Source organism: Helicoverpa armigera, chromosome 8 (assembly GCF_030705265.1).
Source record: "Helicoverpa armigera isolate CAAS_96S chromosome 8, ASM3070526v1, whole genome shotgun sequence".
In the NCBI taxonomy this organism is placed as follows: domain Eukaryota; kingdom Metazoa; phylum Arthropoda; class Insecta; order Lepidoptera; family Noctuidae; genus Helicoverpa; species Helicoverpa armigera.
The window spans coordinates 12,083,946-12,110,188 of record NC_087127.1 but is presented as its reverse complement, the minus strand read 5'-3'; the positions used below and the strand labels follow the sequence as shown (position 1 = coordinate 12,110,188).

The window sequence follows — 26,243 nt, the reverse complement described above, 5'->3', positions numbered from 1 at the left end:
GCTCCTTTTATGTACATATATGCTATGTAAGTGAGTGTTAGAAATAAAAATATAATACCAAGATCCGTGAATATGGAGGGATATCGTGTTTATCTAGAAAATAACTATCTTTATGCCCTGATAATTGTGAAGATCTCTGAAATTCGAGATGGTCCGTGAAGCCAGACACTGGATACTGTACTAAAGTTTGCAGTGGACACGGTCTCAAGTTGCGGTATTTAGATGACTTTGTGTTAAAAATTGCCTTTTGAATATTGTTGAAAGCAGATGTTCTCAGAATCATACGTTTCTATACTAGCTTTTGTGTGCCTTTATTAACACATTTTGAAAAACTTTGTAGTTATTGCGTGTGTGTATTGTGAGTGTGTGGTATAAATTCTGAACTGATTCACCTCGTGATCAGCGTGTGTTTGTGATGATAAATAATCAATTTTATCTGTGTGGACTATTAGGTGCAATAATCAGGGATTAAGGTAATATAAATAAAAAGTCGAGTAATAGTATTTTATGACAACGATATCGCTTTATTAGATGTCAAAATGAGGCGTTCGAGAGAGGCGCGCGCGCCGGCGGCGGTACTGAGGTGGGGGGCGTGTCTCGGTCGAACATGCGCGCGCGCGGCTCACGCGCGTCTCTCGCGGCCTCGCACTCTCGATACATACTCCACGGTAATAAATAATATAAATAAATATCAACAAGTTACAAAATAGCCTTTCGTAAAAAGATTAGATCACTAAAGTGTATATTTTTTTTGTTGGCTTACAAAATTTTTTTTTACAGTTTTTCGTTTCACGCATTCGTAACTTTCAACTGCTATGTATAAAAAAAATTAGTTACATTTCAACGAAAAATCTGTACAGTCCGTTTTTTTTCTGTAGTGGAACGTTTAGAAATCTTCGGGCGCCAGGTCGAACCTAGGTGGGAAGGTGCCGAAACCGTCAGCGAAGGCGGGACGCGAGCGCTGGGGCTGTGGACGAAACCAAACATTAGTACATGGTTATACGTCAACAGGACAAATACATGTCATGCAGGACACGGATGCACGATGTCGGACATGCCCGGGACGAGATGCAAGAGATAACATATGGGGACAACTCTTCTAGAGCTACTAGTGAATATATGGGGACTGCACTGTTCATAGTGCTGTGGCGTGCATTATATTGCCAACTTACATATTACTCTCCAGTGCTGATTTAGGGACGCCCTTTAACGGACGCCTGAATCAGAGAATAATGCTTAATATCTCGAATTAATTTTGACGGTTTGAGAAAGACTTAGTGAAGGAAACTCACCGCCGGACTGACTCCTCTCGCAGCGGAACCCGCACGTCCCTTGCCACGGAATTTGCTGATGGCCTGCTCGGCAAGGTCTGCCCTTTCCTCGGCCTCCTCCAACTCCTGCTGTGCCTTGCGGAACTTAGCCAAGTTGAGGGCGGCGATTTCTTCGGCTTCCTCGATCTGCCTCTTGTAGGTCTTGATCTTCTGTTGCAGTTTGTCGACCAGGTCCTGCATGCGCTCGTGGTTCTTGCGGTCCTCCTCAGCCTGGAAGGTGAGCTCCTTGATGCGCCTCTCGGACTTGCGGAGGTTCTTCTGGGCGTCGGCGTGTCTCCTCTGTTCACCGTCAAGCTCGTTCTCGAGCTCCCTGACCCTCTGTTCCAGTTTCTGGATGGCCTTCTTGCCTCCCTTAAGGGCGTTGGCTTCAGCCTCATCCAGCCTGACTTGCAGTTCCTTGATCTGTTGTTCAAGGGCCTTGCGGAGTTTCTCCTGGGTCTGGGCGTGGTCTTGTTCGGCGCGCAGCTCGTCGGCGAGACGGGCGGCGTCAACCATGGCCTTCTTGGCCTTCTCCTCGGAGTTCTTAGCCTCGTTGAGGAGCTCGTCGAGGTCGGAGTGCAGGGTCTGCAGCTCGGACTCGAGTTTCCTCTTGGCAGCGGACAGGGAGGCGCTCTGGGCGGACAGCTCGTTGAGCTGTTCGTGAGCGTCGCCGAGTTCCTGTTCGGCCTGGCGGCGGGCGCGGTCGGCCTGTTCCAGGAGGGTGCGCGACTCCTCGAGCTCGTTCTGGAGGGCGTTGGCGCGGCGCTCTGAGATGCCGAGCTGTTCGCGGGCATCGTCGCGGGCGCGCTGTTCCTCTTCCAGGGCGGTCTGGAGGTCCTTGATCTGGGCCTGGTAGCGCTTGATGTTCTTCTGGGCCTCAGCGTTAGCCTTGTTGGCGTGGTCAAGAGCGATCTCAAGCTCGTTGATGTCAGCCTCAAGCTTCTTCTTCATGCGCAGGGCCTCAGCCTTGCCCTTAGCCTCGGCTTCGAGGGAAGCCTGCATGGAGTCGAGGGCGCGCTGGTGGTTCTTGCGTGTGTTCTCGAACTCCTCCTCCTTCTCTTGGATGCGCCTGTCGATCTCCTGCCTGACCTGGGACAGCTCAAGCTGAGCGCGGAGGACCTTGTTCTCCTCCTGTTCGAGGGCGGCCTCAGCCTCCTCAAGGGCGGCCTGGAGCTCGTCCTTCTCGGCCTCAAGGCGCTTCCTGGCCTTCTCGATCTCGTGGATGTTGCGGCCACCTTCACCGATCTGGTCAAGGAGGTCCTTGACTTCATCGGCGAGGTTCTTGTTCTCACGGCGGACAGCCTCAAGCTGTTCCTGGCCTTCCTCGTAAGCACCCTTGAGACGGAACAGCTCAGTGGAGTAGTTGCGGCACTCCTTCTGGCTGGCGTCGAGCTCAGCGGCAAGGTCGTCAACCTTGAGCTTCCATTCTCCGATGATCTTGTCGAAGGCCTTCTGCTTCTTCTCGGCAGCGTTGGCGATGGCGGTGGCACGGTCGACCTCGAGCTGCAGGTCCTCGACCTCGGTGGCGAGGCGCTGCTTGGTCTTCTCGAGAGCGACAACCTTCTGGTTGAGGGACTCAATGGTCTCCTCGGCTTCGGCGAGGCGGGCCTGGAGCTTGCGCTTGGCCTCCTCGAGTTCCTCGGAGCGGGCGACGCCCTCGGACTCGTACTTGGAGCGCCAGAGCTGAGCCTCGGCGTTGGCCTTGGAAAGCTGGCGTTGAAGATCAGCCTTGCCTTCGGCCTCCTCCTCGACCTGTTCGCGGATGTTGTCCAGGTCGTGCTCGAGGTTGCGGAACTTGCCAAGAAGGGTGGCGCGTTCCTGTTGACAAACATACCATTAGTATATCAAGTAATACACAATATCAATTTACCAGCCTGATAGCGACTCACTGTTGTGTAAGTATCGACGTCTATCTTCTTAAAGTATATGTTCAATGTTCATATCTAAGTATTCAGAAAAAAAAATTACGAATCGTATATGTTATTTACAAATGTTCTACTACTTCTAAAAATACAATGAGTGCTATGTGAATTTATTTTAATAAATCAACAGCTCCTAAGCTAGGTATACTTTTTTCACAATGAACTAAAATTCGTGTTGTATACTAACAGTGGTGGCAGATCAATGGCTGAATAAAAATGTATGAGTATGTCTGATGAGTACATACCCTGGCCTCCTCGTCGGCGAGCCTCTTGGTGTCCTCGAGCTGAGTGGTGAGGGACACCTTGATCTTGGAGAGCTGAGACACCTGGGACTCGGCCTCCTCCAGTTGACGGAGAAGGTCGGAGTTCTCGATGGACAGCTTCTTCTTGGCGGCATCCAGGTCGTTGAGGGTGCGGTTGGCTTCGTCAGCCTTGCTCTGCACCTCGTTGAGCTGGTGCTGCAGCTGCTTGACGATCTTCTCCTGGGCAGCCTGTGGGGAACCGTGGGTTAGTATGCAAGTATTGTTGATGTTGCATGTTAATTTGCTTAAGTTCTTTTTTTTAAATGAAGATGAATGTTCTAAGTTATTCTTCTAGTATTATTGTTGTTATAGTATTGGTGAGTATCACGTAACAAAAATCTTTTCTATTGGTTAAGCAATATTTAATATTTTAAATCCAAATTCTATGTTTTGTTATCAAATTAAAACTTTTTTATCTAATTAAACTTCCATGCATGTTATTGCTCACATATTGGGTAGTTATCTTATTAGGTATAAGAGGATTCAATCGTCGAGGCGGTTTTAGCTTCCATGCTACACCTAATCAAATGTATTTGTTACTTTATTATGATGAGTATCATTGTCATGGGATGGATTATGTGTTGTCATGTGTGGTGTTTCGACATTTATTCTCCATAGATTTAATAAGCTGCAAAGCGAAGCCCTGTAACGGCAAAGGCCAACAAAATTTTCTTTTCATCCTTTGTACCTTTTCGTTGGACACATGGTCGAGTCCGGCACGAAGGTCATTGACTTCGCTAAAGTACTGAGAGCGCTCTTTCTCAGCCCTGGATAGATAAATAATGACAAAACAATTTTAGTAAAATGTCAACAACCATCTAATACGGCCGAGGAATGAACAGAGAAATATCGTATCTTATAATCACAATGGCATGTGATGTGTAATGTGGGTCGTTCCGGGAAGGTTCCATGCAAGGTGTCACCCCAGGCGAACTCGTGCCTCTACGGACGACATGTTACCTTCTCTCTCGCTACTTGATCGACAGCTGCGCGAGTGTTGTTAAGCTCGTTGTAGCAAGACGCGCGGTCATGCTCAGCCCTGGATTTGCATTATGTTTCAGTAAATGTAATCTATATTTAATTCTGACATAAATCTATCAATCCCACATGTATCCGTCGCCCGATTTTGATGAGTCACGCGTAGGCGGTGATACATTGCTTTTATTTTATAGACTATTTTTATAGTAGTGTAAATATACTCACTTGGCCTTGAGCTTGTTGAGCTGGTCGAGCTGCTCGCCCATCTCCGAGACGGCATCGTTGTGCTTCTTGCGGAGGTTGGCGAGGGTAGACTCGTGCTGGATGTTGGCCTCCTCGAGGTCGCGGCGCAGCTTGCTGAGCTCAGCCTCGCGCTTCTTGTTCAGCTCAATCTGAGCGGAGGTGGCGCCACCGGCTTCCTCAAGGCGCTCACCCAGCTCCTCGAGCTCGCGGGCGAGGTCGGCACGCTGCTTCTCGGCCTTAGCGCGAGCCTGGCGTTCGGATTCGACCTCCTCCTCGAGCTCTTCGATGCGGCCTTGCAGTTCCTTGATCTGTTTCTGGAGCTTGCTGACAAGCGACTGCTCGTCCTCCAGCTTGGCAGTGAGGGACGAGATCTCCTTGTCCTTGCGCTGGATGGTCTGCTCGAGCTCCTTCTTGTTGCGCTCGAGGTCGGCGACGGCCTCCTGCGTGAGCTTGAGGTCGCCCTCCACCTTCCTCCTCTGCTTCTCGACGTCGGCGCGCAGCTTCTTCTCGCGCTCCAGAGAGTCCTCGAGCTCGTCGAGGGTCTGCTCGAGCTTCTGCTTGACCTTGTTGAGGTGGTTGACCTTGTCCTCGGCGGCCTGGAGCTCCTCGGAGGTCTTCTGGTTGGACTCTCCCTGGAGCTTCTTCTCCTTGTTCAACTTGTTGATGAGCTCGTCCTGGTGGGCGATCTCGTCGTTCAAGTTGCGGATCTGGTGGTCCTTGGTGGCCTTGTCCTGCTCGGACTTCTGGACGGACAGTTCCAAGTCTTCGACATCCTTCTTGAGGCCGGCGACTTCCTGTTCCAACTTCTTCTTAGCCTGGAAGAGCTGGTTGCGGGCATCCTCTTCCTGGGTAAGGCGGTCCTGGGTGTCCTACAAATTAAAAAGTTCTAGTCAGTATTGTGAATCAGCTTGTGTTTAAAATAAGTATTAACGCACGCGTCTGTTTCTTGTCAATTAACACGTCGAAGAATGAGGCAATTAAAGTTTCGCAATAAAATCCTGTAGGGTGCAGACGTGCAGTTATTTTAAACACGATCGAGCTATTTCCCGTATAAACAAACTGAAGTTTATTTAAAGAATTGCGTCAAGAAAACTCGCAGTAAGTTCACTCGCTACACTGTTCAACACTACATATTTGGTTTGTAACACTATGATTGATGTTTATCGACCGCAGGAAGCTTCGCTAATTTTAATTAGATTAATTAGCTGTAGATTTCATCACGTCAACTCTCACGACCTAAATTCTAGTTGCTATTTCAGTAGGTACCTAATAAATAAATTTTAAAACATCCACTTGCTTGTATATCACTGTATCTAATATAATTAACGATAAGTGCACTTGTACCTAGTAGTTGACTAAGTAAACAGTAATGTGTAGTACTCACCCTGAGCTGGAGCTCGAGGTCGGCCTTCTGCGCGTTGAGCTTGGCAGCGCGCTCCTGCACCTCGGAGAGGGAGCCCTCCTTGCCCTCGATGGAGGCAAGCAGAGCGGTCTTCTCCTCGAGGAGCTTGGCGTTGAGACCCTCGAGCTCCTTGCGGAGCTTCTCTTCCTTCTCGAAAGCCTCCTGGGCCTTCTGGGCCTTCTCCTCAAGTTTCTGTAATTCGTTGACACCTTTAGTATCCTCGTTCCATTCCGACAAGTGAACCGCGGACGCCATTGTTTATTAATTAATTTACTTTTTAATAATACATCAATAAAAAAATAAATAGGAATGCAAATGTGTTCGGTTCGTTCGTAAGTATAGGGTAGGGTAGGTGGTGCGCGCGCCGCCGACCACTCCGCTACTGAGCGCCGCTGGAGTTTTCCAGCGGGTGGAACGTCGCCCACGCACTCTAACATTGTAAGTATGGAGAAAAGGCGCGCGGAGGGGGCCGGGATCCAGAAATGGCCGCAGCACCTGCTGTGGTGTCGCGTGACCGACAGGTGGGCGCGGCCCGAGCTATTTGCGTTACCCTGAATCACGCGTCCTATATCCGTGTAGAGTGGGTCAGAGTGTACGATCAAATTAATAACGAGTGATGATTGATGCTTACCGCGAGCTCATCCTCGACGCGGGTGACGTTGAGGAGGGGCTTGACCTTCTGCCACAACTTCCACCAGGGCCAGGTGCGGAGTTGCAGGTACTTGCGCAAGTTGCGCTGGACAACTTGGAGAGCCAACCTTTATAAAAAAATAAGTGTTATAAGTCATGCATTCCCAAATATGGCGCTATGTTAAAGTGTCAATGTTCAGTATGCCTACCTCTGTTCCTGCAGCTTCTTGTACTCCTTACGGGACAGGTAACCACGGATGTAGGCCTGGAGCCACGAGACGATCTTGGACAGCCTGTCGTCACGCAACTCTTCCATCTGACCCAGGACACCAGCGCGGAAGAATACCTGCTCGTACATGGCAAGTGTTAGGGGACAAGCTCGACATGGCCAAGTGGTAAGCAAATTAAATTGATCTCATTGAATTTAACAATATTGAATTTTACCTCATTTTGGTGCTTCACACATTGAAAATGTGAATTTATTTTAGTTACAAATAAAAAGAAAAGAGATCAAATTTTGTGTTAGTCATTTGCATATATGAGTCATCAAAGAAGAATTCACTAAAACAGTAAAGTAGCACAAAACAGACCGATAGAATAGAAAGATAGGGTTATTTTCGTTACTGCGTCATGCAATGAGGATAGAGGGAAAAATTAGTTTTGTGTAGCCTGTGTGTGGCATGCTGGATCTACCTTAGTCTTTCCGAGCCTGAAAGACTCCGAATCCAATCCGGTATGTTCGAGAATTTTCTTAGTAGCAATCTCAGGTGTAATTGGCTCTTTGATGAGGTTCGGGCACAGAATTTTGTATCTGCGTTATAGGAGTACATACAATATGATAATCGTGTTTATTATGTACGTGTAGGGTGAGGATAGGGGAACACAAACAGGAGCCTTAGTAGCTTGGACTCCGGGGGTGAGCACGTATAGGTTTAAGGTCAAATTATGACACCAGTCTCATGAGGTGCTGAATTCGACAAAGCGCATTTAAGCCTCGCGGTCCGGGTGTTTGGGGGTTTTGGACCGCTCGTCTCAAATAGCTAACTACTTTCAGGGGTATAAAGACATGCCTTGGTGTGACCCAGACGGTAGGACTCGACGTCTAAACCGGTAGCCTCCAGGATGACTTGAGCGATTTTCTTAGGATCGGATTCCTTTTCCACAGCTTGAGGGGCCAGGATCTTGTAGCTACATTATCAAAATATATGGACACACAATGAGGGAATGTACTGATAATATGTTCATGAGTTTACCAATACAAAGATACAACGTCCTTGGTATCTTCGGGGGTAATATGGGGGTCAAAGGGTAAATCATAACTTTCCAAAACTACTTCCAAGTTCTGGAAATTTCTAAATACAGGGTAAAGGTTCTCATGACTAGATGACAATATCTAGATACAGGTGATTTCTACAGGTGCATACCATTCATGATAACTAAATACAGTAAAATACTCGATGGGAGGCAAACCATGTACGGTAGGATGTAAAACAAATCTATTTCCTTATAGATTTTCATAAAATCTATACTATATCATGCTGTCATCGCCATTCTAGGATGGTATCAATGTCTGCCTTGCCTTTGTGTGGCCAATACGATAGCTTTCAGGGTCGAGACCCACTTCCTCCAAACACTTCCTAGCCGCCTCTTTAGGATCTTTTTCTGCTGTCATGGCGACTGGTGCAAGAATCATGTAACTGTTCATTAAATAACATGTTATTTCAGTTCAACATTGTAAACATGGGTGGCTACAGTATTAATATCACTTCGCACCTTGATTAAAAATATAAAGGTGCGTGAGAGTGGGGAGTCATCAAAATAATTTTAGATGTTATTAGTCACGCCTGCACGAATGTCTGATGACGTCAGCCGGCAGTCAGCTGCAGTACCAGAATAAAATCGGGTCGAATGTACCAGAGTCCAAAGAATTTTGTTTAGACTCGCCAACCAAAATTATGTTCGTCAATAAATTTAATCTTGTATATAAAAATAAAATAAAATTATTTGATGACTGGAGATACCATAAATATTTGCCGAATGGGCACTTAGGACTGAAATAGATTTCGCTGGAATCCTTGGAGATTGGAATCTTACCGGAGCTTGAAGTCGGGGTAGACCATCCTGTTGGGGAAACCTTTACGGCAAATACGGATGCCTTCAAGCACACCGTTACAGGTCAGCTGGTGCATCACAAGGTGAGAGTCGATGAGACCTGCGTGACAAAGTTACAAATTCCGCTGATGACACATATCACATTTTTTTTAAAATTCCGGAGGAAATTCCGGGAGCGATGATTGTGGAGCTTAATTTTGAATATCTTTTTCTAGATTTCAGTTGTGGGAGTTTTAAAAGTGAAGATTTAGTGCTTATTACTCACCAGGCTGCTTCAACTCGTTGGGGATGATACAACGTACGAAGTGAGGCTGGGTAGACCTCAGGGTGGTCATCAGGTTGTTAAGTTGTTCCTGTAGATACAGCAAACATTAGTATTCATTCTACAGGTACTAAGATTTTCACATAAAACATATATTGCACATATATTGCCTGATTTTTCAGAAAAGCTTAACACGATTAAGATCATTTCTGCTTGTCACAGCACAGAAATTATCTTCAAAACATTGAGAAGCAACACACAAATGTAATGCGCAAAGGAAGTATATTTTGATGTAAAAGTGCATAAACATAAAAACACACATGTAAGTTAGAACATAAAAAACACAACAAAAATATTAATTCAGCGACAAATGTAGTATTGTACGTATTCAGGTCACTACTTTGTAGCTACGGATTACATTTGAGACACACTTTAGTATTATAGTGCGTCTACAATGAATGATAGTGGATAAAACGTACCGTACGTGTATCATACAGTACAATACAATACAGGTAGGTAGGGTAATGGGATGACACTAAATTACCTTTCAGTAAATTCAGGTATCGAACTACATTAAACTCACAATCCGAAGCAGATCTACATCAAGTAGTTGCTTTTGCTTCGGAGATGATACAAAAAAAAAACAAAATCAACTTAAAAAATTTGAAACATTTAAATACCCTGTAAGCGGAGGACACAGTAGCGAAACCACCGCCCTTCTTACCGCGACCTCCTATGGACGTACATTAACAAGCAACGATTAGTACGAGGACAATCACAATGACGCCACTTAGGACACTACAATACTCGTAGACAAGACACCTGCAGAACTTCACATGAGCTGTGTTTAAGACATGGACGGACATGATTAAAATGAAAGCGTGCAAGGCTGGCCCTAACGTAATGGAATCATAAAAGTGACTGATGATTATAAAACTTGAACGTTGTGATTCCTTAGAACGGGAGCCAGCCTTAAGCGTGTAGACAGACGAAGACAGTAAAGCCACGTAGGATTCACAGAAGCAAATCGCGGTGATTGTATATTCCGGTTTTACCCTGTAGAGTGATGATACGGTCTGGAAGGCAGAACCCTTAGCGCGTTTGCCACCAGCGCCTATTTCATTGAAAACATGTGTCAGAATAAAGTATAAGCTGTTGAGCTAATAACTGATATTTGTAGTCAGCATTAGCTCTTGATAGATGTTGTGTAGAAAGAATGAAATGAACCAAGTTTTGAAGTATAGAAATCTTGGTGTTGCTTGATTTTGGTGTATAGTTTTGATTCCTGATGAGTGTATGATGTTTGTATGAGCTCATGGTACCTGTCACCTTCAATACGATTATTGCAAGAGAATCTAAAGTAATCATCATTATTTAGTTTAGATATTTCATAGTCTTGATCAAGTGTTGAAATGATACGTACCCTTGCCACCACCGCCACCGGCATCACCAGACTGACCAGGATGGTCAGCAAAGATCTCAACCAACAGTTTGTTCTGACCCTTCTTGAACTGGTCAACGACAGTGTCGTTGAGGGGGTCCTTGTTCTTCTCAAGCCATCCAGTGATGTTGTAGCCGACCTGTTCAGTATCAAGTTGAAGATTTTATATGACAGTCATAGAACGAGGGATACAGTGATCCCAAGAGACGCGGATGACGTAAGTGAAGTTACAAGTCGTATTGATACTTACGTTACCGGCGTAGTGACCAATGGCGAAGTGAGCGGCCTGGCAACCGGGCTTGGGGGGCTTCGGCTTCAGGTAAGGAGCAGACTTGCCCAAGTGGTTGTTGTTCAACTTCTCAACGAAGGTCTGGTCGGTGGCTTTGGGGAACATAGACTCTTCCTCAAGGATGGAGAGGATACCCATGGGCTGTAAACGTACCAAGGAGATTAGAACACGAAGGATGTACGGGCGACTCGAAGATACGTCTCATGTCTCTAACTATATAGGGAAAAGGGTAGTAGAAATTAATTTTATAGCATTTAATGTAAATTCATCAAGAAAATTGATAATTATGAAATTTTATAATCAGGAAAAGGAACATTTAAATGAGACAAGTATCTTATATCTAAATATAGCTATAGTAGTAAGCAGCATGCAGGTAAGACAAAAAACAGAAATATTATGTTGCAGTGATTGATTAGATTGTGTGTACATGTGTATTGTGGTAAAAAGCTCTACCTCAATATTTTCTATAAAAAATGCGTTTTTAAGTAGCTTGATTACATCATTATTACGCAGGCAATTACTTATGAACAATATTGGTTATAAAAATACTAAATACATTAGATATTTAATGAATAATTAGATAGTTCTATGTTTGCATTCAGTTTTAAAATAAAATAAGTATTATAATTGACTACATTTCGCGTGCGATCCTGAGAGCGGTGTATTTATATTTTTACTTGGGACGCGGTAGCTAGATGCAAATTAAAATATTCCATAAGTTCTGCAGTAGCTTCGCTTGCATATTTGTTCGCGTGTGTGGTACAAGCGGATACTGTCATATCTCTGCCTAGTAATACCGTGGCATGGGGGAACAGCCAGCAGTTTGCAGCGATGGCTCAGCTTGAAGCTCTCGCGGCCCTACATCCTCAAGCTATGCACTTATAACCTCTAATACCTTCTCAATTAGATCAATTGTCGCTTGGAGGTCCATACCAAAATCTATGAAGGTCCATTGGATCCCTTCTCTTTCATATTCCTCTTGTTCTAGGACGAACATGAAATGGTTAAAGTACTGTTGCAATTTTTCGTTCGTAAAGTTAACACAGAGCTGATTAAATCCGTTCATCTGGATCGCGGAGCGACATGGAAAAAACGATCGAAAATCTGTTATTAGTTATCTAAATTGTAAGAGTAGTGTTTTGAGTGTTTTTGAATATTTTAGAGATGTAAAATTAAATACTAGAAAAGAAAGACACACAGTAGAAGAAGACACACAGAAAAAAAACACAAAGAGCAAACAGCATTGATAGGGTCGCTCGAGTAGCACCAGGATACTCGAGGACCCCTGTGGCGTGAGCAAGCTTTCATCGTTGCGTTGACGCCAACTACCTTTTCAATAAGGTCAATGCAATTTTGCAGATCCATGCCAAAGTCAATGAATGTCCATTCGATGCCTTCGCGCTGGTACTCTTCTTGCTCCAGAACGAACATGTGATGGTTAAAGAACTGCTGAAGTTTCTCGTTGGTGAAGTTAATGCAGAGTTGTTCAAAACCGTTGAACTGCAGGGAGATAAGTAATGTGGAGGGTTAAGTTTGGGGGTCAGGTAAATTTGCTACGGATTTCATTCCGCAGTTGTTTGTATGGCGTGATGTAGACCCCGAGTGAAGAGAAGTACGACCAAGCCGGTCTCACGTGGCTTGTGATGTTAATGTTAAACGTTATCCCGTCTAGTTGCTTCCAGCGCCGACGGGCTCGACGAGACTCAACTGACTATTACCTTTTCGATAAGATCGATACAAGCGAGCAAGTCCATTCCGAAATCGATGAAGGCCCAGTTGATACCCTCCTTCTTGTACTCCTCTTGTTCGAGTACGAACATGTGGTGGTTAAAGAACTGCTGCAGCTTCTCATTGGTGAAGTTAATGCAGACTTGCTCGAAACCGTTGAACTTTTGATAACATCATGAAGGGGGAATTACACACACACACTTTAAGCATTTGACTAGACTACATATATTGCTATATAATATATGAGCGAGCAGGGGACCGATAGCTGAAAACTGAACACAGTGGAATAACAACCGAGCCCAACCGAGATGCACACTCGGTGTACCTTTTCAATTAGATCTATGCAGGCGAGCAAGTCCATTCCAAAGTCAATGAACTCCCAGTGTATGCCTTCTTTTGTATACTCCTCTTGCTCCAATACAAACATGTGATGGTTGAAGAATTGTTGGAGTTTCTCATTTGTGAAGTTAATGCAAAGTTGCTCAAACCCATTGTACTAAGAAATAAATCTGCATTAATATCTTACGAAGTGGCATCATATAGATATCTACTACTACTGTGCTATTCTACTACTTGTACTTCTCATACTCATATCTTATACTAAAACCGATTTTGTGAAACTTTGTTCATGTGATAGCCATAGCCTTTGAGGCCGGCTCAAGTAGTGATACTCACGTCGAAGATCTCGAAACCGGCGATATCCAGTACACCGATGAAGTGCTGCCTCTTCTGCTTGGTGTCTAGGGTCTCGTTACACTTCTTCACGAGCCACTTGAAGAGACGATCGAACATGCCCTTGCAGAGAGCACCGACGGAGTTGGTGACCTGGTCCTTGTTACGACCCTGGGTGACGAACTCGTTTCCGACCTTGATGCGGGGCTTCAACAAGTTCTTGTAGAGGTCCTGCATCTCAACACCGAGGAGCTTGGCAACCTTGTCACCATCCTGCAATAAGATAAAGATAATGATATTAGATTCATTGCTGTACATAGAGGTTTTAAATGGGTATTGTTACAAAAATTAACTTTTCAATGTAAAGTTGTACTTTTTACGAAAGCTTTTTTTTTGGTCGCTTTTAGAATTTAGAGTATACTGACCTCAGTGCCGTCGGCCTCAGCCTGTTCCTCGCGACCTCTCTGCTTGAACTGCATGCGACCCATGTGCATGACAGCGGCGGTGATCTTGTATACGTTGTCCTTCTCTTCCTGGGTGAAGCCCAGGACGTCCATGGCTTGCTATATTACAAAGTACACATTAGTATTCAGCGACGGGTGGAACAAATTCATCAGTGGACCCTTGCAGGCTGATGAGAAGAAGAAAAGATGGTCAACGGAAAAAGAAAATGTTATTTTTTGTATAATTTACTTGATTTGTATATAGTTTAGGTATATAATATTTTTTTTTATAAGGAAGAAAACACACAGATATTTTAAATTAAGGGGCCAAAGAAAAGGAGAAATGGTGATAGAAAAAGCTTATATCTAGGAAGTACTTACCACATTAGATATTAGTAAAGTAAAAAGGGAAGCGTTAGCAAAATTAGGCATTTTGTGATGAATTCGTAACATAGGAGTTGGTGCACAGGATACCGTTTTGAATACCTTCTAAAATACGGAGGGACGGAAACACGGAACAAATTTCGATACACATCATGTGTAGTTCCAAAATTTTGAGAATCGGGTTCGCATAACATTTTGAACGTCTTTATAAAACTACTAAAATAAAATTGTCCATTAGCGTCAATGTTAATGGTATTTTTTTCATATAGTTCTCTGTATTATCTTAATACAGATTTTGGTGCGTCTCATGGCTACTTCAATGGGTTCACTTCTTTTTCCATTCTCATTACACTTACGTCAGTTAATGTACACTCCTCGCCATCGTCTACGTTGGGGATAGTAATCTTACCCTGGGCGACGCAATTGTAATCGTATATGTCGTTGGATAACATACACATGTCTGCCGGATAAATCATAAAATAAACAATTAAAATCCAAATAAGAACACCAAACCACTTAAATTTTGCCTGCAAATGTCTCAGAAATCCTAACCGTCCCTGTCTGTCGTTTAAACATATTAGTTCGTGTGGTTGTGCTTGTGCTGGATCGGATATGGTGTCACCGTGATAAATAAAACCTGTGCAAAAAGCCCTTTGAACTCTTGCAAGGAGCGGGCAGCATATGTATGTCAGAAATTTTGTGGTGTTGACCAACAGTCGACTACGCAACGGAAGACACTGTATGATTATATTTATCAAGAATTTATGAATTACAGTAATGGATATCCATCTACAGTATCCTGGGATAGAACGGAACAGGATGAACATCCATTGCCATCAGAATGTATTGCGCCTTCCGTTGAGGAATCGGCACGATCACCAGAAATCAGACCCAATACACGGATATCTGCATCAAGACGCACGCTCCATGCGCAAGTTCAAGACTTACGATCGTGAGATCGCACTCTTCGGCGTCGTTGATCCCAGGTATTCGTGTCTTCCCTTGACTTATGAGGGGATAGTCCGAGATGCGGTTGCTTAGCATCGTTATTTCTGTAAACACCAAAACACCTGACATACACATGCGACAACCGAGCGCCGGCTCAGAAGTAAGCAAAGCAAGCAGCACTGCGAATAGATGAAATCAGAAGGTAGAATGAGATGAGCCAGTAGTCAAGTTCTGGACTCACATCGGTAAGTCTCATTTCCTCGCCGTCATCAACGCCAGGAATACTAGTCTTGCCTTGCGACACGATGTTGTAGTCATTGACGTCGTTGGATAGTAAACACAGAGCTAAAAATAACACCAATCATAGTCATAAGTGAAAGGTGTTTTAAAACTAAAGGTAGGAAGGGTCACTCCACAGTATCAAGAGTTTGTGTTGGATCTAAGACTATCACTATAGGTAGGTATCTCGTGGTAGTACAGACGAGATACGCCGGCCACCAGTCGGTTCCATGCGAGCCGGTGGCCGGCTACACACAGGGCACGCTCTAACGACCTTCTGCTATACAGAGGTCGGACTTACGTCAGTCAATGTACACTCCTCTCCATCATCTACGTTGGGGATGGTAGTTTTTCCTTGCGAGATGATGTTATAGTCATATACGTCGTTTGTCAGCAAACACATGTCTAAATTTGAAATAATAAATTAATGACCATAACCAAAACAGACGTTGGTCCTCCAACGGTTTTTTGTTGAATTGTGTAAATGTGCTTGTGTTTCTCGATCTGGCTACGCTAAATAGAATATGGGAGAAAAATTAACTTATCCTAAATTGCTTAATTCAACTTTATCATCTTGATTCAAATTTAAGTTTAAGTTGATAGATTAATGTTGAATATTCTTTTATTTACTTATTTATTGATTTACTTTTTCAATATTTAAGTATATTTTGATTTACAGTTTCATAGGACTTTATATTTCCGAACCACTAAGAAGCATTCGTCAAGAATTGAATACCCGAATATCATTTGGATCATGTTGTCCTTTCAATATCATACAATTTTCCATAAGAAATATAAAGTCCTATGACATTATCAGACTTGATGGTAGACCAGTAGTCTATACGCACCCTTAAGTCCAGGTACGGAGCCAGACATCATCTGGTAGAAGATGTGGTAAGAACGCTCAAGAGCCTGTTGGGAGATGACACGGGCCTTCTCGAGCAGATCTGGCAAGAAACAGGATCATTAGGACCAAGACCGAAGTGAATAGAGTCTCGAAGGACCAAGTCTTGAGGAAGAAGTACTTACAGGTCTCGATATCAGCACCAGCCAGTTTACCGGAGGGACCGAAGTGGATACGGATGAATTTACCCTGGGGAAGGAAGAAAAGGATTTTAGTGTGAACAAAATACGAGTTTTGTGTAAAGGTGACTGTAGCTGGATATTGGTTGAGAGTTATAGTGCAGGACAGAAAACTATCCGAAGTTTCTAATATTTTACTTGAAGTAAATACTGGTTTCTATTTTACTTTTCATATTGTTGAAAAAAAATACAAAGTTAGTATACTTACGAAACGAGACGAGTTGTCGTTACGGACGGTCTTGGCGTTACCGAAGGCTTCAAGTACAGGGTTAGTCTGTACGACCTGGTCTTCAAGGGAGCCCTTCTTCTCCTGGGACGGGTCCTTCTTTTGGGAGGCACCGACGGTGGCGAAGTACGCAATTACCTTCTTCGTGTTCTCAGTCTTTCCGGCACCAGACTCACCGCTGTTGGAGGCAAGGGTTTTTGCTTAGTTCAAGTGGTGAGACGGACATTTGTTTGACAGACGTCTAAGGGTACGAAAAATAGCGTCCCTGACAAATCTCTTTGCATTTCAGTTGTTTTTTTTTCATTTTGACACTTAACGTTATGAATATTTTTTCAGATTTTTACTTTTGCTTTGGATTTTTCTTTTGTAATTTTTGAATGATTTTATAAAGTTACTGAAAGAAACTTACGTAATCAACATAGATTGATTCTCGTGGTTGGTCAACATGTTGACGTAGGCACCGTCGGAAATGGCGAAGATGTGAGGGGGCACCTCCGAACGACGCTTGCCACGGTAGAGCTTGGCGCATCGTGTGGTGTACACGGGGAACCTCTTGTAGGGGTTGATAGCCACACAGAAGAGACCCGAGTACGTCTGTGGTGAACATGGCGAGATTAGTCATGCTGGTGATGATTGAGGTGGTGGTGATGGCACTCAAGATTGGTGATGGGAAATGCATTGGACGAAAAGTAGGCTGAAGGAAGAAAAAGGGAAATTCAAGGAAATTAAGGATATGTTATGTAAAGAATACTCTCTTGGAGAGAATATTGGTTGATTTCACAACCAAGAAAAGAAAATAAGGTAATTCTGATTTTAGGAGGAACAAAACGTCCTGGATTATACCAGAATGAAGATCATGATTATGGTTTGGAAAATAGGTCTTAAGGAGGTAAAGGTGGTAAACACGGCAAAAGTAAGGATAGTTCATGGCATGGTAACAAACGATAAAATAAAGCTAGGTCTAAAGAAAACACCAAAACTGTGACGGGTACTGTACAAGTACTTTACGTCTCAGTTCTTGAAAAAAAAACCTTGAACAGTGCAGGATGCTCTATAGTCTTACTGCTTTTTGACAATAGTAGGTTCAAAAATTCATTATAGGTTTTCTATAGAGAATCCTGCTAATTCTAAAGCTAGCACGTTTCGTTAAACGGACGTCATAAGTCCTGTAAAACAAATGATGGAAAAAGTGCAGAGCCGGGGTACAGTAATGATACCTTTCGTCTCTACGTAAAGAAAGATAGAACCACAACTCCCGACGTCATTGACGCGGAACTTAAAACACAACACAAAACTATTCTAGACAACAACATACTCTGCTCTAAGAACAGAGATGCAAAAAATGTAGAAAAACAACCAAAAGAAGATCCTCCGGACGCCTTCGAGTCCTTTTGCACCGACTTGTAGCAAGTACGGCCCAGGAAGTGTTTAGTTACAAAATGGGTCAAGATTTGGCTTTGTAGACACATTTGCATCGATAATAAACCTAAAGTTAATGTGATTAAAGTTCATAAAGCTCTGGCGGAAGCCGACGAAAATCATTTACTAACAATCTATTTTGGGAAGCTTCGCCAGTTTTTTTCTCATATTGTAGCCTCATGTGAAATCGTTTTATAATTAGAGTGCTCTAAAATGATTTTGATCAAAAATAGTTTATTGTCGTTTGTTTACTTTTAATTCTAATGTAAATCTATTAATTACTTGTGCAATAATTAGCAATTTAATTCGGACGCCAACAAAATAACGTCGAACGAGAGAGAAACTTTTCTATCGGGACAGAAATATCTAGATGCAAAATAAAATGTACTGAAATAGCAACAGCTGGCATGCCGCTACTTCTATTTATACTATAAATTGAGACATCAATCCAAGATTAATTGCGCCGTTCATGGACTTCTGTCGCACTTTAAAACTTGGTATCAATCCAATACTATCGAGAAATGTGTCTACTGTGATGAAAGATAGGAGAGGTGAGGTGCATGCACACTGCAAGGCCGGATCTCTGGACCGCTCCCGCGACTTACGTAAATAAGTTTATGGTAATATCTCTGCTTCAAGTTATACAAAACAGAAGCGTCGTTGAGGTATGTCAAGTTAGACATGTCCTCGCATTTCTCGTACTTAGGTGGGTTGACTTGAGCAACAAGATCTTTCTTGAAGTCTTTGGTCTGTGGGATAAATTGTTACATTAGTATAAAGTAGTGGTAAAGGCGCTGGGAGCGCCTACTTACATAGATCAGTTTCGCATAGTATCGTTGTCGAAGATTGTGGAGTACAGCTGCCTCGTTAAGATAAGTCAAGTCAGCCATGTCCTCGACTTTCTCGAATTTCGGCGGGTTTACTTGTGAGAGGAGTTCCTTTTTTAACGTCTTTTCCTGCTCATTTAATGTAAAGTTTAGTAATTAAATTAAATGCAACATCAAAGCTTTCCTCTTTGATACAGATTTGTTTATCTTTAAAGGATTTCCTTGTTGGAAATTAGACTAAGGGATTGTTTATCTCTATAAAACTTGAAGGGGGCAAAATGTTCCTGACAAGTAGTTACGTCATCATTTTATCAACCAATAGTTGAGTATTGATAACTACTTATTTTTTTTATCATCATGCTGCAGATCATAATCACATTCCAGTAGTTTTTCACTGGCATTTGCTGATCTATTATCAACTTAGAATGCACCAGGTGCATGATCTTAATCTACTTGGATAAGCAAAAGTATAATTACCTCGCCACCAGGCAGGCTGACGGTCACCAGCTCACCCTTGGTGGCCTTGATCTCGCCCTGGAGGAAACCCTCCTTTTCGTCAGGCACCCAGCATGCCTTCTTGCCATCGTAGGGCTTGCTCTGGTCGATACGCTTCTGTTCCAGAGACACGAACAGGTACGGAGTCGGATCGGGGTCCTCGCCCTCTTGGACTACTGGCTTCGGCATTTTCGGAGGGCTAACGAGACTTTTGGGCTAGTCGAGACACGAGAACGTTGCCCTGGAGCCTTCCTGCAACACACGCGCTACGTTAGTGAACGCGGCGAGTTTACCGACGGAGATAAAGCGGCGGAGAGGCGCGTGCGGCTATTTGTGGCTGTAACCCGAGTAGTGGCCGCGCGGGAACCGTGCCAGCTAACAGTTTGCGTAACGCCGACTTTTATGCTCGCGTTTTTTATTAGCTTACACCGTACGGCCCTTCGCGGATGTTACGTCACGGAGGTATGCGAGCCTGGAGGCACGCCAACCGATTTATCCGTCAGTGGATTGTTTATTGTCTTTTATGGTGATAGCTGATGGGTCACTGTTCACAACACCTGTTGGATCATTGATATCGATCGCTCTGTTATTATCGATTATGACATTCGATTTATTGATTTCTATTTTCATTTAATCACTTGATTCAATTTCAAATATCCGGTTATATCAGAACTACAAGTAAGGTAGGGTCAACATCGATCTGTTGATTACTTCCTCTTTTTTCAGCTCAAAACATTGTTTATCCAAATCATTAATTACATTTAGGACAACAAACTGTTTATCAAAATCAATTAATCACTTGAGTGTAACGAGTGATCCATTAATTTAATCATTCATTTCAAAATGTAATTTCAATTTAATTGCTACTCAATTAACATTCAAAATCGAATCGGTTACATAAAATTTTTTACAATTACCAATCAAAGCACTGAATTTCAATAAACCATCAATAATCCAAACGTGTCGAGTGAACCACAAACCAAACACCAGAAAACACGTAGACCACTGCACAATCAATCCAATGCACGCGATAAATCAGCTGTCGCTTCCGCTACGTCACTAGAAGATGCAACACTGCAGGCACTCGCGATGCCACTACGGTAATGCACTCCACGAATAGTCGCACACATGCACGCGGCGCGTGCGTCGGTACTCACGTTAGAAGCCGTTCTGACCGGCGGCGGGGTGCTCCAATGCTTTTTATACGCGCAATACGATACCACCGCGCGCGATCACCCCATTTTAGGCGGATGCCAGCCAGGGCTTCGGCTACACTTTCAGACAAGCTTAGCTTTCACTTGGGCGGGAACGCGCGCTGCGTCAACCGCTGCCGGCTACGTTATCATACGAAAAATAATTCAAATAATCGATTTTTGTTAATGAATGCCATGGTTTAATGTTTATTCCAGCAGCCTGTTGGAGGAGCGGTAATTGAAAACAGACCTACGGTTAGTACAGTGTTTAAAGTACCATTAAATATAAACATTGAGTCGTTTGAATGTTTTATAGGGAAGGTGAGTATATTGATGATCGGGATCAATGGATTGTCGTTATTTTAATTAAACTCCTTTACGTGAAGTGAATAGATACAGAATTGTGTTCATTTTTCTCGCAATTTAAAATAAATAAAATATGATTTGTAATATTATTTATTAGGCATTTCATAGCTCATATTTTAGTGCAGAAATATTTCAATTACATTCCGCTATGCACAAATATAATGTATGACTATCTTCTGCAATGTAAAGTAGTTTGATAGGATTTTAAATAGTTTTCCAAAGAAAACATTTTCTTGGTTACATAGACATTCAATTCAGTGGAAATATGTTTTAGTTAGTTTCAGTGTTGCCAGAAATCGCCTTTAGCAACTTGCGATAGGTCATTGGTCTAATTCGTATGTGTGAACGACTTACCTATGTCGAACATCGAATATGAGACCAAAGTGGGAAGTGCTGAAAGCTGACATAATTATTGATAGAATACAAAAATCTCATAATTTGAAATTCAGCTCGATCTAGTACTTGGGCTGCGGGATTGTTCGAAAGAGTTACCGCGGCTCTGGTACATAAAAGGCCTACGACGGAACACGACGGTTTTTAGTCAGTAAGAGTCTGACACTCCCTCACCACTGCTAAATCACAGCGGGAGGGTTCATTTGATGATTTTTGACGTCGTTACAAAAAAGCTCGATCTAGTTTTTGTAATTAATAAATTGATGATTAAAAAGTATCGATGTAGGTAGGTGTTTCACTGACCTACGCTATACATAGGTTTTAGGATACAGTATTGTCCAACAATTTTACTGATTTATTTGTGAATCCACGGATGTCAAAGTAGGTGAGTATAGATAATAGAATAATATCAATAGTTGAACAAATACAACTTTTCTCGCTAGGCACAATTTTGTGCAACTGGCTATCGGAGCTTAATGCCCATTTTCACCAACAAATACCTAAATTAAGGGACACCTAAGAGCATTTACGGAACACTTAATAAGAATTTCGTTTTCACTAAAGTTTAGGTATCCCTTATACATAGTTATTTATGTCAAAGTTGGGAGAGCCCTTATTCTAAGTGGCACTTAGATTAAGAGATTGTTGGTGAAAACGGGCATAAAGGGCTTATTACACTTGACTAAATTCAGTCGTCTAAATGATTCAGTCACTAAATTCAGTCAAATGTCATCGCATTTAGGAAGGTAGTTTTCATTAAATCATTTTAGAAACCTAATTAGACAAACCTATTTAGACGACTGAATTTAGTCAAATGTAATAAGCCCTTAAGTGTGATGATTTCAATTTTAAAAACTGTGGTGACCTAGAGGAGCAGCCTCTCAAATACGAGAGATTCGATTCTATGAAAAGCATTTTTAGGGGTCCTTACCCAAAGGAGAAAATGGGACCCTATTGTTTTCGCTCCTCTGTCCGTCCATCCGTCCGTCTGTCACCATGCTGTATATTTTGGGGGGCTCCCATACAACAAACGTGATTTTTTTTTGCTCATTTTCTAAATAATGGTATGGAACCCTTTGTGCGTGATTCCGACTTGCACTTAGTCGGTTTTTTACCCTACCTCTACAGAATGTACCATGAGTTATTAAATAGTTTTGTTTTGATGTCCCAGACTTTGATAAATATGGATTTTAAATAAATTATCTGTTCTACTTTAGTGTTTACGCTAAATCAGTCTTCTACTAAAAATATATTTTTTAATATCTGTAGTTTCTTCCTTACCATTTTTTTGTATAGGTACTAGCTAGACAGAGTTTTGCAAGTTTATTAATAGGTAGTAAGGATAAGCAACATAAGTTTGTCTGAATACATAATAACTCTATATTCTTGCTGTTTAGTGTACGTCAACACCTTTCAATACAGTTATGTTCCGCTGCACTCCCCATCGCCAAATAATTAATGCATTGCATACATTTATACATAATATACAGTTCAGCAAAGAATAAGGTTATATCACAAACTATTTCTGAACCAGTTTACCTATTCGTACATGGACAAAGGTTTTGACAGAAAATGTTTTTTAAGTTCCTCATTTTTGCTTCGACAGTCTATATTAGATAATATGCTCGTTTTATAGTATTTTTTTTTTATCGGTCGTAGATCAAGACATCTGACAACCAGACCTAAACAGAGGTTATTGGTAGATAGATACATGCACTCGCTCGCTAGCATTTACTTTTAAGTGTAAGCTCATGATTTTTTGTACAATGGTGCTCGGACCACCACACAAACATTTGTCTTACGATCCCAAACCGACAATCAGCTGATATATCAGATTCCCACCGAGTTAAGATTAGAAGAAAACAATAAAACCCCTTGTAAATCGCTGCCAATTATAAATAAACATTAGCATAATGTCATGCGCAGCGTCGATGTTAACGCTCGATTGAAACTAATGACAATCGGTGAATCTCCGCCCACGACACACCTCTACACTCTGATGAAACAGCTTTAGGAGCTCATCATCTTGGAGCCACGAACTCCAGTACTGCATACATCAGGTATAGAAGAAGGATATCTTACGTTTTGCCATAATCTGACAAGCATTGCGACTAGCAACTAATATTTTGTAAACCTTTTTTAATGGAACCCTGAATATGTACCCGGGTAAATGATACTTTTAGCTACATGTGTGAAATCGTTAGATATTGATTTAAGTTGGTTCATCACTTTCAGTACCGTCTTTCTGAATACCATACGGAGACGAGTGTAACACCGTTAACTCAGAGTTTTAAGACATTTTCTAAAACTCACAAAGCGATTTCGGCTCGATCTTAGTACCTATCGAATCCGAAACCTTGTTCACAGTTATAACGCTTCTCGTAGGTAAGAAGTTTTAACTAAATTAATTCATCCGTGTAGTGAGAAGATGGGCATTAAATTCTCCGGTACTCCAAAACAAAGTAGTCAGACCGTTTATACCGACTGGAAACCACGTGCAAGCAATATTTTCATTACAATCCGTCGCCTGTCATAACATGTCTGACATGATTGCTAGTAATTTAGTTGCGATACTGGTAGGCTAGTGAACTGTGACAAAAATATGTTCTATGACTCGACGTGGCGTAGTACACATTGACGATTAACTTGTATGAATTAGTTGTAAGTTGTATGTATAGTTGAAGTTTTAAGTGTATTACTTTACCATGTGAAATTAGTGGGAAGTTAGGTTAGAACCAGGAGAAAAAATGGGGTTAATTTTTAGGATAGGGAAATGGTTCCCTCGGACACGGATGAAAGCTTGCTAAGCTAAGCTAGAGAATGAAGTTTGCAACTTAAATAACGTTTAGTTTGACACAACTCAACTTTGATCGAAGCGGCAGCAACACGTGCAGTTGCTGTCAGATATTATTATTTTTCAAAACGGTGTCAAGTAAATACTTAATACACACAAACCGTGCTGTCGGCAGTTGCAGTCGACAGCAAGAGAACAAAACGTACCTTTAGATGTAACTGTGTCCCAGTTCAAAGTTTTATTCATTTCGATTTGTTATTCACAAACCAACAACCAGACAGTTTGACATTGACAGCTCACTTGCAGTAAATGAGTTTTTAATCAGTTAATTTTAATTAACTAAGAGCAATGATTAATCTGTAACGTTTTAAAAATACTTACATCAGTAATCATTCACTAATTAGCCCTCATAAACAATATTCGGTACATAATCTGATTAATTGCGTGTTGACAGACATATTAGCTGAAATCTGGCAGCTATTTGCTATCGACTGTGTCGGTACAACTGAAGTGTGACAACAGGTAACTCGCTTGGCGTAGTGTAAATAATGGTAGATGATTGAGTATTTTGGCTTGGCTATAGATGAGCGAATTTGTTTAGGAGTTTATATGGTACTGAAGTGAATCTATTAATATCATAAAGTTGTTAAAATTGAAGGCTAATCTCTGAGTAATGAACTGGAATGACATTTTGAACAAATCTTCCAATAAAGGATAGCCCATTTATTGAGACAGGTTAACGACTATTTTTATAAAAGTGAGCAGAATAGTTTCCTCATCATTTGCGTGATACCAGTGGTGTAAGCTAGTAATAGATATCGATCCGACGTGTCTAAAATCCTGATTGAGCATGTTTTTTTGACTGATTGGTTCATATAATTATTGTGGACATTTTAATGGCCGATCATTTTAGGACCGTTCTGGCCATGAAAGTCTTTTTTAGAGACCCTTAGTTTCGAATCATTCACTCTAGGAGCATAAACCGTTATATCTCATTCAAACATTCCAGTACTGTTGAGACCACCCAATGCGAACATTTTGCACTGAATTTAATGCGTATGACACATACTTTATTTCTTACCCACAGCTGCAAGTTACGTAATGGATTGTTTTGGTGCTAATGCACTTTTATTTATGTAGTGCATGTACTGATGCTGTTTTCTTTTCTGTTTTTCAAGGCCATTCACTACCACGTTTAATAGATATTATAAGATATAATAAAAGTTATGTTATATAGTTTTTTTCTAATCGAATTTGACATGTAGGTTTATTGAGCTAACAAGCCCAATGTCAGAGCTTTTTTTTCAAATACGCATAACGGCTCCTGACTTGTAACTAACAAAGACTGCTTTGGGTTATATTCGAGAACTTACGTGGCTTACGAGTGATCCAATGTACTGAGGCGTTCGAAGGAGCACTGAGGTCATTGCTATCTTTCAGATTCCAGGCATCTTACGACCCGATCCAGGAATTTAACCCAGGACCATGTGCACGATAGTCGTGCTTGCGACCACAAGAAAAACAGTGGAGTCTCACCTAAATAACTTACAAACCTCCCGACATACATACAATTAACAGTGTTAAGTTGAATAAATACATTATAATTGCAAGTAACTTTCAGTGCTTACAAATAAACTTGGTGGTGCAAAGGGCTCATTATTGTATGTAGCTGTGCGCCATATGTTTTGCATCATTCTTACCTTGTGGAATGATAATAAACAGTATGAGTCATACGGAATGTTTTAATGATGGTGGTTTTTACTTTATTTACTTTGCCTTTTTTGCCATAAATGACTCAATAATATTATGCTTTTGTCTGCCTATTTTGGAGTCGCTAAAAACTCACTCAATTTCTGCTTCATGCGCAAAAGATTGGTGTACGTTTTATTATACGACATTCTAGAATACATTTTCCCAAGTTGACCAAAAAAATTTCAAATCTTAAAAAAAATACATTAAAGGTACCTTATATGCCTGTATATATCTGTAGTGTAAATATTACCATACTTTACAATTATTGATAGCAGGAACAAAACAAAACAAACATGACTCATACACCAGCAGGATGGGGAGGGGTATTTAATCCTGAAGAATCACCAGGA

At 42.0% G+C, this 26,243-nt stretch overlaps 1 protein-coding gene across 43 annotated transcripts; it reads right to left on the bottom strand.

Moving 5' to 3' along the window:
• Window positions 1–498: 498 nt before the first annotated feature.
• On the bottom strand, window positions 499–20,696 carry Mhc (Myosin heavy chain). Of its 43 annotated transcripts, XM_064035871.1 has the most exons (26): window positions 20,553–20,695; window positions 19,378–19,647; window positions 18,679–18,822; window positions 17,064–17,248; window positions 16,637–16,832; window positions 16,375–16,438; window positions 16,194–16,292; window positions 15,308–15,411; window positions 13,717–13,854; window positions 13,295–13,564; window positions 12,221–12,391; window positions 10,853–11,032; window positions 10,585–10,741; window positions 10,217–10,275; window positions 9,165–9,252; window positions 8,882–8,999; window positions 7,858–7,975; window positions 6,997–7,133; window positions 6,789–6,915; window positions 6,140–6,349; window positions 4,738–5,624; window positions 4,223–4,301; window positions 3,478–3,723; window positions 1,293–3,128; window positions 1,173–1,217; window positions 499–967 (listed from the first exon to the last, which is right to left on the bottom strand). In XM_064035871.1, exons 2-25 carry the CDS (start codon window positions 19,582–19,584, stop codon window positions 1,194–1,196), a joined length of 5,844 nt encoding a protein of 1,947 aa, XP_063891941.1. In that variant the 5' UTR covers window positions 19,585–19,647; window positions 20,553–20,695; the 3' UTR covers window positions 499–967; window positions 1,173–1,193. The 43 variants fall into 43 exon arrangements, with proteins under 43 accessions (XP_063891941.1, XP_021194491.2, XP_021194480.2 ...); XM_021338816.3 differs by lacking the exons at window positions 1,173–1,217; window positions 4,223–4,301; window positions 7,858–7,975; ... (2 more) ...; window positions 15,308–15,411; window positions 18,679–18,822 and adding exons at window positions 4,495–4,573; window positions 7,481–7,598; window positions 9,842–9,894; ... (1 more) ...; window positions 15,647–15,750; window positions 18,886–19,029 and having other exon boundaries at window positions 20,553–20,696; XM_021338805.3 differs by lacking the exons at window positions 1,173–1,217; window positions 7,858–7,975; window positions 10,217–10,275; ... (1 more) ...; window positions 15,308–15,411; window positions 18,679–18,822 and adding exons at window positions 7,481–7,598; window positions 9,842–9,894; window positions 12,610–12,780; window positions 15,647–15,750; window positions 18,886–19,029 and having other exon boundaries at window positions 20,553–20,696.
• Window positions 20,697–26,243: the final 5,547 nt, after the last annotated feature.